The 13,924-nt window shown below is 40.2% G+C and overlaps 1 protein-coding gene across 3 annotated transcripts in view; it reads left to right on the forward strand.

Annotated features, from left to right (window-relative positions):
* LOC117539392 (copine-8-like) overlaps positions 1-13,924 on the forward strand; it is a 116,006-nt gene that overhangs the window by 88,602 nt on the left and 13,480 nt on the right. For all 3 annotated transcript variants that reach the window (XM_034205549.1, XM_034205548.1, XM_034205547.1), the window contains 4 exons: positions 710-771; positions 1,046-1,092; positions 5,070-5,251; positions 12,489-12,616. In XM_034205549.1, the coding sequence (XP_034061440.1) occupies positions 710-771; positions 1,046-1,092; positions 5,070-5,251; positions 12,489-12,616 (419 nt within the window). The remainder of the gene's footprint in view (positions 1-709; positions 772-1,045; positions 1,093-5,069; positions 5,252-12,488; positions 12,617-13,924) is intronic.

The following is a 13,924-nucleotide window of genomic DNA, read 5'->3' on the forward strand; positions in this document are numbered from 1 at the left end:
AGAGCAGGCTGGGCTCTGGTTTCAGACCGAGGGAGAGAAGACAGGCAGTATGAGAAGAATAAATACTTTTTGGAACATTAAAGCTTGTGAACATGGCACAGTAGAGCCACTAAATAAATAAATGTCTCTTTGTTTACTGCCAGAAAAGGTTTTCAAATGTTAAGGTGAAACAGGGTCAGTACATTTTATACAAATGGTCATTTTGTGGGTGAAGCATTCCTTTAAAGGGGACCTATCATGCAAAATGCACTACATCAACATGTGTCCCCGGTGTGTCGGGGAACTCACACAGCGTCAGAAAATAAAACCCTCTCTCTTTTCCTCCGTACCCACATCTCTAAAAACGGGGCTACAACGGAGCTGATCCAGATTTGCGTCCGATATGACGTCTTATCGGAAATGCGGACCCTCGGCCCAATCAGAAACGTTGCTATCAGAAAAATACCCGACTGTTTTGGACGTAATATGGTCTTTGTTTACATTAGCAAGCATTTTTTTTCAAGCTTAGGACCCCGAATCAGCGTTTCTCTAACAGGGCTGACACAGAGGGATATGAGGGATGCCTAAAATGCATGATCTGACATCATAGACATGTTTTTTATTTATTTGATATATCTGAGACCCATTATATATTCCTAAAAATAACATAATAGGAGACCTTTAACACACCCTGTTCATGCTGTAAACCACTCTTTCTCCTGACTGACAGGTCACTCTCCTCTCCTGCCTCGTGGACACCGAGCTCTCCTTCCTGGACTACATCCGCGGCGGGTGAGTTCACAACAGAGGGCGGAATATGATTCTTCAGATAAATCACCAGCACTACTTCCCTCATTAAATCCTTGCGGTGGTAGACTCTGCAGTGACTCATCAGAGAGGATTAGAGCACCATGTTTATCTCTTTGCTCCAACATTAAGACTGACAGCTGCCGATAACCCGCTGCCTAATTGCTCGCTGCAGCGTGCTTTGAAACATGCTGTGACATAATTCAGCGTGATTGACGGTTCCACTTTACCCCTTAACGTGATCCGTTCTCTCTTGTAGGACTCAGATTAATTTCACGGTGGCGATTGATTTCACGGCATCGAATGGTAAGTGTTTTAAAGCTCTTATCGATGAAAGTGTATCGAACTTGATCAAACTTTTGGTGGTTAACACCGTGATCTTTATTTGATGTGAACTCTTTAATGATTCAGTCAGTTTTAATTGACTTACACTTATGACACTTCGCCCCCTTTTACTCAGACTAGAAATAAAGCAGCTGAAAATTGGACAATTATTCCGACATTATCTAACACTTATAAACTCAGTTTGAAGTTTTCATCTTGTACAGTTTGTGCCTCCGTAGACAGAAACTCATTACACCCACATTTTTCAAATTACATTATTTTTTCCCTGCGTAGTCGGTGTTTATTAAGCCCCACGGGTAAACTGCTGTACATTTATCAGTGACAACAACTTAACGACAAACAAGCAAAATGAGCAATTCTGCGCAGTTTGTCTCAGATGAGTGATGTTCTCATTTCAGTGAGAGATGATTTAAAAAGATAATACATGTAATGCAATTTGGAGATTATGTCCTCGAAGAAAATAGTCTTTCTCTATTGCTATCTATTCAGTTTTCCCCATTTTCACTTCAGTTATAATAGTGATATAATTACATTACTTCATATCTTTGGTAATTGGGAACACTGAAGTTTTTCCTTCATATTTCCATATCCCCCTGCCCCTAGTAGACCCTCCTACACACACCACAACACCGACTATAGCACCCCTTGCTGCTAACTACAAACCAACTTTGTGCTATATGTGCAATATATATGCCATTAATAACTGTCATTTATACCTGGCCACTAAATCAATATATATATGCCATTAATAACTGTCATTTATACCTGGCCACTAAATCAATATATATATGCCGTTAATAACTGTGTCATTTATACCTGGCCACTAAATCAATATATATATGCCATTAATAACTGTGTCATTTATACCTGGCCACTAAATCAATATATATATGCCATTAATAACTGTGTCATTTATACCTGGCCACTAAATCAATATATATATGCCATTAATAACTGTGTCATTTATACCTGGCCACTAAATCAATATATATATGCCTATTAATAACTGTGTCATTTATACCTGGCCACTAAATCAATATATATAATGCCGTTAATAACTGTGTCATTTATACCTGGCCACTAAATCAATATATATATGTCATTAATAACTGTGTCATTTATACCTGGCCACTAAATCAATATATATATGCCATTAATAACTGTGTCATTTATACCTGGCCACTAAATCAATATATATATGCCATTAATAACTGTCATTTATACCTGGCCACTAAATCAATATATATATGCCATTAATAACTGTGTCATTTATACCTGGCCACTAAATCAATATATATATGCCGTTAATAACTGTGTCATTTATACCTGGCCACTAAATCAATATATATATGCCATTAATAACTGTGTCATTTATACCTGGCCACTAAATCAATATATATATGCCATTAATAACTGTCATTTATACCTGGCCACTAAATCAATATATATATGCCGTTAATAACTGTGTCATTTATACCTGGCTGCTAAATCAATATATATATGCCATTAATAACTGTGTCATTTATACCTGGCCACTAAATCAATATATATATGCCATTAATAACTGTGTCATTTATACCTGGCCACTAAATCAATATATATATGCCGTTAATAACTGTGTCATTTATACCTGGCCACTAAATCAATATATATATATGCCATTAATAACTGTGTCATTTATACCTGGCCACTAAATCAATATATATATGCCGTTAATAACTGTGTCATTTATACCTGGCTGCTAAACCCTTGTTACTGTTACAAGGTATGTATCTTGTATTTTGTCAATTGTGTAGCTTGCGTTAAATACCGTCAAACTATGTGCAATATGTGCTTTATGTGCAATATATACTTTATATACATATGCCATCTTTAATAACTGTAATATATCAGTATATATTACAGTTGGCTGTATATTACATATCGGCTGCTAAATCCTAAGAACTGCTACAGGATTTGATTTGTAGATTTGATCTGTATTTTTGAAAATGATGTAACTTATGTAGCATATTGTTCATTATATTATAACTTAGTACTTTTTTAACGCATGTAAGACATGCAACACTAAGCTGTTCTTTCCTGCTGTAACGCTGCAAATGTCCCCTCTGTGGGACTAATAAAGGTATTCTGATTCTGATCCGTGACAGAACATAATAACTGACTCGTTTATTTTATAGCACAACATAATGCATTATCAGGGACAAGGTTTTCTTCTAAGTTAGATTATTATACAAACAAAAAGACCATAACCAACAAAAAATGTATCGTATGCACTAAAGTACATATATTTTACTTTAGTGCCCTATTTTTTGTCCAATTAATTGTTAAAAATAAATGTATTAGCCACACAGTAGCTGACGTGTTTCTTCATCATGATGAACCTGGGAGCTGCAGTAATTACTCACCAGAGCACCAAGTGTGTTTTAATATGTATCTCAAATGTTCTCCAACAAATGTTTTCCTGTTTGACAAATGTGAGCTATTAGCTAGTGCCAAGCTATTTTAAAGAATGACTTTTTTATGAGATTTTCTTTTATGTATGGGCATTTGTGAAAAATCACATCTTCAGAAAGAACTAATAGGGTTTGGAGCTGAAGGCTAAATACGGGTTAGGGTGGTCAAAATATAAAACAATCAGAATTCCTTTATCTGTCCTGCAGCAGGAAATGTACGGCATTAAGGCAGCAAAGTGCAAGAAATATATGAACACAATTGCGGGAAACAAATTTGTACACCATGGTAATAAGTAGCAGTATCCTAAAGAAATAAATATATACTTTATAAATAAGTAAATAAATGTTGAAAGTATTGAAGGAGCAAATAAGTTATCAAATGTTGTTAAATTGTGTAGTAAGAAAAAGTGTCTTGTCATTTTAATGGTAACAATTATACGTTTTGCTTTCATGTACCGCGGCCAAAAATAAAGACACAAGTAAAGGCAGACATTACAAACAACTTTTTATCATTCTGTTTTTATTTGCGATTGTCAAGAGCTGCTTCTTGCATTTTTGGATAGGAAAGAGTATTGTTATTGTTATGGAAATAATTATCATAAGACGCCAATTTGTAACATACAGGACAAACCTTGATGTCTGTTTACCTTCTTTAAGGACACAGGCGGCTTAGCCAATAATGTTATTGTTCCCATTCTGTGACCGGTCAATACTGGGTCACAGATGGTCTGTGTTGTGGGTACACTGGGACACTTCCTTCTCTGTATTTGTGGACTCCAAGGTGAAATCTTCGAGGTCATAAGTGTCCGAAGCAAGTAGCTCTGTGTTCCCACACTGTTTAGGCTATCTCCTCAAATATGTTGTTTACTCTCTGCGAAACCAGTTAGATGGGCTGGCAAGAGAGAGGCTCTCCAGAATTGACGTGGCAACTCTACCGTGGAGTCAGAACCTCTGACTCTTGGATTTGTGATGTGAATACTCTGGTACCAACTCCAAATAAATCACAGTGGTTTGACATCAAAGCTCCGACTCTTCCGTGTCTCCTTCCTGAGTCGGTGACTCCACTGCATGCTACACAGAAGTTTCCTCTACAGTTATCACACTTATGCAATATTTCTGAGGAATTACATATCGCCTGATTTTATTTATTTGACACAGAGAGCGAGTGTCTTGGAGGGTCCGCTGTAGCTCATGGTCTTAATAGTTTAGTATTTTTAACAGTTTAAACTTAGCTATACTGAAAAGGATGATGGTTCCTCACACTGCCCGCTGTGGTTTGAGGCAACCAGCGAGATTATTTCTGCAGCCGTGCCTTAGAGAAATGTTTGTGTAACTAAAAGTCCAGTCTGCGTTTTAACCCCCTCCCACACACCACTTTGCTTTTTATTATATTTTAATGATGACTCACAGCCCAGGGGACGCAGTCATGATTACAGTTTCATGCTGATGTAACTTTAATGGCGCTGAACCTCTGTGGGTCCCCAGGTAACCCATCCCAGCCCACCTCGCTGCACTACATGAGCCCGTACCAGCTCAACGACTACGCCATGGCGCTGCGGGCCGTCGGAGAGATCATCCAGGACTACGACAGCGACAAGATGTTTCCTGCGCTGGGCTTCGGAGCAAAGCTTCCTCCAGACGGACGGGTCTCCCACGAGTTTGCCCTGGTGAGGAAAAACAACTTTCTCTTATGCCAAATCAATTTGTTTCATGTCTCTTCTACATCACCATGTGTCCCCTCTTCTTCATGTCTCTTCTACATCAACATGTGTCCCCTCTTCTTCATGTCTCTTCTACATCAACATGTGTCCCCTCTTCTTCATGTCTCTTCTACATCAGCATGTGTCCCCTCTTCTTCATGTCTCTTCTACATCAACATGTGTCCCCTCTTCTTCATGTCTCCTCTACATCAACATGTGTCCCCTCTTCTTCATGTCTCTTCTACATCAACATGTGTCCCCTCTTCTTCATGTCCTCTCTACATCAACATGTGTCCCCTCTTCTTCATGTCTCTTCTACATCAACATGTGTCCCCTCTTCTTCATGTCTCTTCTACATCAACATGTGTCCCTCTTCTTCATGTCCTCTTCTACATCAACATGTGTCCCCTCTTCTTCATGTCTCTTCTACATCAGCATGTGTCCCCTCTTCTTCATGTCTCTTCTACATCAACATGTGTCCCCTCTTCTTCATGTCTCTTCTACATCAAGCATGTGTCCCCCTCTTCTTCATGTCTCTTCTACATCAGCATGTGTCCCCTCTTCTTCATGTCTCTTCTACATCAGCATGTGTCCCCTCTTCTTCATGTCTCTTCTACATCAGCATGTGTCCCCTCTTCTTCATGTCTCTTCTACATCAACATGTGTCCCCCTCTTCTTCATGTCTCTTCTACATCAACATGTGTCCCCTCTTCGTCATGTCTCTTCTACATCAACATGTGTCCCCTCTTCTTCATGTCTCTTCTACATCAACATGTGTCCCCTCTTCTTCATGTCTCTTCTACATCAACATGTGTCCCCTCTTCGTCATGTCTCTTCTACATCAACATGTGTCCCCTCTTCTTCATGTCTCTTCTACATCAACATGTGTCCCCTCTGTGGAAAGAGATTCTGAAAGTTTCAGGAAAAAAGATTCGCTCTCTTTTTGTCCTGATCCATTTATATAAAAACCTGTCTGAAAATGATCAGATTTCGGCCACTTTATGTCATAACGATGTTTTGGCTTGTGTAACCATTAGCCAATCAGCAACCAAGGTAACCCCCCATTCCACCAATCCAGCAGTAGTTTTTCTAAAATCCTGCTGAAAAATGGACAAACAAACCAAGCAGAAAACATAACCTTGGAACAAACCAGGCCTCATGGGAAAGTGATGCTCATTATGAACAATGTTAAGATTAGGACTGGCCGTACAAAAGTTGGCATGTTATCGGACTGCTGTTGAATATGACTGAGAACAATTCCTGTAATCGCCTTCATGGCAGCCGGAGGAAATGTGTCCGTCACAGGCAGCTTGTGTGTTTCTCAAGGCAACATGTACATAAAGTTTAACTAGAACTAGAAAAATAAATGGTATGAAACCAAGCACTCTCATACCCAGATGACCAATTACAGGCAACAGTTTAATGGTGGGCGGTGAACGCTGCAGTCCAAAAACATGAACAAATTAAGCTCACTGTAGTGATGGAAGCCAAATAAGCTGGTTAGTTTTTTGCAGTAGACCCACCAAGTCCATATCTAGCTGGCGGCAACAGTTTTTGCCCGAGGAGGTTGTTATTTGGCATGGAGGTCAGCTGTGTGGGTGTGTATTAGTTTGTGTGTTTGGCATGGAGGTCAGCTGTGTGGGTGTGTATTAGTTTGTGTGTTTGACCGTACTTGCAGTGAGCAAAGAGCAACTTTCTTATAATGTGAATGCAGCTCAAGTTCATACAAAGTGAGAAAGAATGTCTTTATGGAAATAACACCACAATCCTTTGATGAATCTAACAATCAGTCCATCCATTAAATAATTCTATCCATCCATCCAATGGATATACCTACCCATCTGTCCATCTATCCATCCATCTATCTATCCATCCATCTATCATTCCGTCCGTCTATACATCCAAGCATCCATCAGTCCATCCATCCATCCTTCCTATTGTCTATACCTCCTCTAATGTCAGGCCCTCAGGTGCTGTAGACCAGTGGTTCCCAAACGGTGTGCCGCGGCACACTGGTGTGCCGTGAGGCAAGTCCGGGTGTGCCGTGGGATTTTGTGACAACCATACGTTATTATTGCAATATACAACTACACAAAAATAATTACTTTTTAATTTACTATATCAGTACTTTGTAGGTTTATATGTACGTAATCTGCGCGACTTGCGCGTCCACATCTCCACGTGCAGTGCTGCATAAACATGGCTGAGTCAGCGATAACTCTCGAGGCGTGGAGGTATGCCCATTATTTTGAGTTCGTCCGAAGAATAGACAGGAATGTGACGGTGAGGTGCAAACTGTGTCCAGGCCAGAAGCTGTTATCCACTGCTGGAAACACCACGTCAAACCTCAACAAACACCTGCAACGAACACATGCTAAGGTGAAGCTACCGCACAGCTATTTGTTGTTTGTTTATATCACGTAGTCTGTTCTTCTTCTCTGTCTTCCGGTTGTTGCCTGTTTTGAATGACAAATACACACTACCGCCGCCTGCTGGTAAGGAGAGTTATTGCCAATCACTAGTGCTGGGGGGAAACGATTATTTTGAAAACGATTAATCGGGCGATTATTTGATCGATTAGTCGACTAATCTAACGATTATTTTTCTGTTGTTCAATTCATAAAAAACGTAATGTAAAAAAAACGTAATGTAAAACATTTTTGTTTCACGATACTGTGTCTCAGGGGATCTTAATATTTAAGAACCTATTAATGTGTTATACCAGATTAACGGAAATAATCTCAGCTAACTGACGATACAAACCATGTTTACCAAAACAAAACACAAGTCTCATAAGAAGCATCTAAATGACCCCTGAGTGAAAAATGCTAACGGACATTGGCACAGAACTCAAGATAAAAGTACCCTTATTACTTATCGTAGCTGCACATACAATATATCCGATTAAAGCTGAGACTCCACAGATTATGTAGGTATATAGTATCATCACTGAGTGATCCGGACTCGCGACAGGGGAAGCAAATACAGTCATCACAACACGTACCTTCACAGAGCTTCTAGGGAGATCGTCTCACCGCCGTAGCTGTCAATCTGATCAAAAGACGTGTTCAATGGCATTAAAATGAGAAAAAACGCGGCTGAATCGGTTAATCCATAGGTTTTTAACGTCTATGCATAAAAAAACGATTGAATTTATAATCCATAATTCCATTTTATGTAAAAATCGGAGAGCAAATGCTAGCTGCTAATGGTAGCCACCACAGCTAGCTGCTGCTTCTGCTAGGCTATGCAGCAGTCTCAGTGAGATATAAATATCTTTGCGTTTTGGACTAACTTTAAAATATTCCCATGCTTTTGAAGACCTGGGGCGAGATGTTTTCGTTTGGGGGCTTCGTGCGCAATCCTGTGAGGAGGAGGTGGTAGCCGTTTCAGTCTCCATTGTGTTTGAAGTGCGATTGTGAACTGCTTGTTGCTTTGGGTGACCCACGTGTGTATAGCGACGCGTCGACGTGGAAATATGTCGTCGACGATATTTTGAAGACGACGTCGACGACGCGTCGACGCGTCGCTACAGCACTACCACTCACGCATGCGCAGTTCGTACGTGCTCGGCGAGTAAAGTAACGAGTTACTTTATGTAGATAGTAACGAAGTAGTGTAATATGGCAACATATTTACAATAGCACATGTTTCAATGCTGATTGCTGAAATGTTACATTTATAATTTGTAGTTCAGGACCATGGACAATGCAGCTTCCTCGCATTGACAGTTCTCTGTGCTGAATTTCTGTTGAGTTTCCTTTGCCTCATTTTTAATGTTGTGACCTGTCTGGTTTAAATGAGTGTGTTGCTGCTTTGATGAAGCCTAATTTGATAACGTTTCAAATTAATTTCTGAAATATTTCGTTAATAAATATTTCATGAGTAATATAGTTGTCTTTGTCACATTCTATTTGGCATTAGTAAATAATTATGCACATTTACAGATATTTTACATGATATGAGTGATAACACGTGTTATAAGGGCTATTTTGCACAATAGGTGTGCCTTGAGATTTGTACTTGTCCTTTGGTGTGCCTTGCCCTTGGGCACAAAACGTTTGGGAACCACTGCTGTAGACCACTCCTCTTCCACCATTAATCCCCTCCCTGGTCTACAGTCACTTCCAGATGTTGCTCCAGAGGCGTTTTAACTTTGCTTACTGTTGGGCTCAGCGTTGGGTAGCAGTCTCCCCTGAGGCGCCAAACCTCGAGACAAGGCTCATATGCATCGATCTTACCATTAAAGATTCAACTTTGTCAGAGGAAGGCTGCAGCTGTGGGAGCAAACCACCACTGAATCCCTCGTCATTATGCAAGCTCCATTTACAAACAAAGGAGTCTCATGTGGGCTGTGTGTTCTCAAGGGCAACCAAGCAGAGTCAGTCAAGATGGTTTCATACAAAGATAATTAGAAAAATAGCACAAAACATATGGGTAGCTTAAATAATGTATTGTTTGCCTCTTTTGGATATTTTAAAACCCAGTCAACCACACATCAATTGTAATATGCTGCATGGATACAAAAACACTTTGTCTCAACAAGAACTTTAGAAACCAACGGCTGAGCTTCTGTTAGAGTTAGACTAACTTATTCTAAGACAAGTTATCATTATGTTCTCATTTAATGTAACTTTTGTTGTATCTCACCACAATGGGTTTTACCAAAATACTTTTCTTAGTTCCCACCCCTCATGCAATGATTTAAATGTGAAATGTCTCGCCTCGGGATATTCTGGTCTAAAATGCTTCAACAGGAGAATTAAGCCGTCAACATTCAAATTGGATTTGATGTCCTTTAGGGCTTGCAACCCCCGAGTGCCTCTTATATTTGGTGATATGTTTTAATAATATGTATTGATGTTTTAGCCCTCGGGTGGCTGTTTTTGATGTCTGCATGTAATCTTGTTATCCTTCAATTCGCTGCCACAACATGCCAGTGTTGAAAAGAAAATGATCCCAGCCTTTTTCAATAAAAGGGAAATATAATCTACAAATACTTTTTCGTTATCCTTCAGGGTGGCACTGTGCCTATTATGTCCCCTAACATCGAAACAAACTGTATTCAATTTCACTTGATGCATGGTGTTAAATGTGCATACAGAAGCGCCCTTGTAGCACAGAGACCCAATGTAAGCAAGTTATTGTAATTGCCCTTGAATATATTCAACTCATTTTTCAACGTTTTAGCTGGGTGACATTAAATCAATGAGGGTGACTCAATGAATGTAAACTAACTGTTAGCTGGTGGCTATTAGAGAATAAGCAGGGAAGGGGTAGACGATGCACTCGAGGAAAAACAGCATCACCCTGAAGGAGACAAATGAATGTGTTGTCTTTCTAGACTTCTAAAATTGACATTAAAGTGTAATCAAACTCAAAGAAAACAGAATTAGACCATTGTATTTTATTTTTGCTTTCGTTCACAATAACTTACTGTGACTTGTTTTAAGCTTAAAATAAAAAGGCATAAAGTGAAAGGAAATAAAGATTAAAAAGGGATTGATCCCTTGATTTGGGAATGACTGTTTTGCAGCAGCTGTCGGAAAGACATTTGATGCAAATATTATATATGTTTAGAGTTTTCACTGACATTGATAAACAAACAATCATTTTTGGAGTTAACCATTTTTTTACAAGCTAACAGCCCCATATTTAAATATAAACCTTATTAAAGTCACAACAAGATTGCAATCATACATTTAAAATCACATTAGAGGATACTAAAATCTTCCAGGTAAACGTTTACTCGTAAAAAAGGATATTTTTAAAATATAAATATGACATTATACAACCTGGATACAACACATCTAAGCACTTCCCATCAAGCAGGGGCTTCACATCAGTCCCCAGAAGCACAGATAGACTGCTTCTATCCAAAGGTTTTGACACCACTGAACTCTCCTCAGTCTGACAACCCTGATGTGCTGCCATCATTGGAGGACATTTAATCACATCACTTTATGGCACTGATTATTTTTAGTATAAAAAGCACACAGATGTCATTCAACACCTCCATACACATCACTCCAGATCTCTCATGCTGAACTTTGTCGGAACCTTTGCTGCTGAGCTTTTGCACATTTTTCGTTTGTTTTATTGTTATTGTGTCGTACTAAACATATGGTATATTTAAGCAATAGCTCACGACAGGCCGTGGTATATGCTCATTATATCACAGCTAAGGGGCTTGAATCGGCCCGGCGCGAATATGAGAGTGCTCTGTTTGATTCTGAAATTGTATATATTTATATAAATAATATATACATACATATATGTGTGTGTATATGTCCGCATCTGTAGCATGTTATTGTCTCATTATACCGCACTGTCAAAAGTAAATATATAAGTGGTCATGAACACATCTGTCCATCAGACAGAGGGCTGCTGTGCCTCCTGTCATCATTAATGGACGTCTCTTTAAAATGACCGCTCAGAGGAGAGGAGTTCTCATTTCTCTAACCGCCTGCTGCTTCCCCTCCTCTCTCCTCGGTTCCCCTCCTCGGCTCCTCCGCTCGCATCTCCTGTGGGCGGGACTAAGTCTCGAGGATAGGAGTCGAGGATAGGAGTCGAGGAGGGGAGTTAGAGAAATGAGAAAGGGCCAAGGAGGAAAACATTTCAAAATAAAAGGTGGAAAATGAAAACAACAAATCCAAAACCATGACAAATTCATGCCAGCTCAGTTGGAACAGCTTGCCGAACTTTCACTTTATTAAAAAAAAAACTGGCTGGTTGCCCAAACATTTCCAACAAGGTTGCATAATAACAATAACGTTGTTTAATTATGAATACAAGATTAATCCCATTGGTAGTTAGTGTCTGTTGTATTAAACTTCAATGAATGTATTTTATTACAGTTAGGGACCGCCCGCTCGATCGGATCGGCGATCGGTATCGGCCGATACCGATTCTGGCGATCGGCCCCAAAATTGGCGATCGGAGCATCCCTAATTACAGTACTGGTATTTAATTGAGCACGGTGTAACCTTGCAAACCCCCATTTCCACAATCTTAGTTATATCCAAGCTGCCATGAGTAATACAAATAATAAATAAGGATGTTTACGGCTCTGTCTTTAAAATCAAGACGCCCCTGTGTCTTTTAATCTTTTCACAGAATACATTCACTGTGAGACAGTAATGCTACCACTATAACACAGTACATTTGAGCACATGTATTAACATTTCTGTCTCTTTTTGTGCAGAACGGTAATCCACAGAACCCGTACTGCAGCGGTATCGATGGGGTAATGGAAGCTTACTACCAGAGTCTCAAATCTGTGCGCCTCTACGGACCCACCCACTTCTCCCCTGTTATTAACCACGTTGCCAGGTAGGTCCACTGTAATCACAGCCATGGAGAACAATGCCACCTCGGTATTTTTACGACTCTGCTGAAGAATGACTGAGATAAATCTGCTTACAGTATGGTGAAGTGAGTGTGGGCTACTAGACAAACCTGCACAGAAAAAGGGATGAGATAAAGAAACGCAATGTCACCTAAGAGGAATCAATACTTACCGTGTTGCTTTTTTTACACGTGCGACAAACACAACAGAGCTTTAGAAGGTCACCTGTCTGCACGATGACTGATGAGCTGCCTGGGTTTTACTCTCTTTTTGCAGCTGCTTTAATTTCCCTTAGGGGCTCAATAGAGGTCTCTATCATTTGATCTTATATGTTCTTGAATTGGGTTTGTATGGTAGGTAGGTAATTATCTAAAGTAAGTATGTTACCTATAATAGATGGTGGTTTGGATGCCACGAGTTTGGAGGAGCAGAAAGGATTACATGCACTTAAAATAATCAATTTACTATGGTGAAGCAGCACATTTCCTTTTAGCTACCTAAACAAAAAAGGCGCACCAATTTTATCATTATTTGTTTCAGTATACGCTATATTTAGACATTTTGCACAGCTTTACCTTGCTCTCGGACAGCCCTTTGGACAGAAAACTGGACCGCCGCTTGTTGACAGGTAAGGCAGGCAACTGCTTGGGGCCCTGGACCAGAAGGGGGCCCCCAAAGAAGGTAGATTAAGAAGGTCCACAGCAACGACAACATGAAACACCCCAATTTACTGCAACGACATGTCGGGAAACCCCCTCAAGGCGGCCCCATGCATCAAATGCTGCATCTTATCTTGAGTTTAGTTGCCTTGCTCCGCTCCGGGGGCGGTAGGGAGGGGGGGGGGGGTGTGCTGTTGGCTGTGCGTGGTGAGGAAAAGCTGGTTCGAGGGGCCCCCAGTGAATGTTTTCCCCCCCCCCCCCCCCCCCCCCCCCCCCGACTCTAGAATCGGCACTGGCTGTGGTCAATGTTCTGTTCAAAGCCAGCGGACTCCATTGGAAAAAAACTGTGATTTTATGACACAGAATCGGAAGGTGCTGGCCGTTAATTAGTTTGTAGTTCTGTGTGACTGTAGTTAGTACGGATTCATACAAGTCAAACAATAACACAAACAAATTAACCAATTGAGGCAGTGGCAGACCCAAAACATCTCTACAGAGAGTGCCACAGTGACGCGTCCTAAAACCCGGAAGTAAACTCCTTCTGGTTCCTTCGACAAAAAAATTGCGAATTGAGAAATTGCATTGCTTTTTGACGAAGGAACCGGAAGTGGTACAATGCTAACTTAGGACGCG

The sequence above is a fragment of the Gymnodraco acuticeps genome, unplaced genomic scaffold (assembly GCF_902827175.1).
Source record: "Gymnodraco acuticeps unplaced genomic scaffold, fGymAcu1.1, whole genome shotgun sequence".
Lineage (NCBI taxonomy): Eukaryota > Metazoa > Chordata > Actinopteri > Perciformes > Bathydraconidae > Gymnodraco > Gymnodraco acuticeps.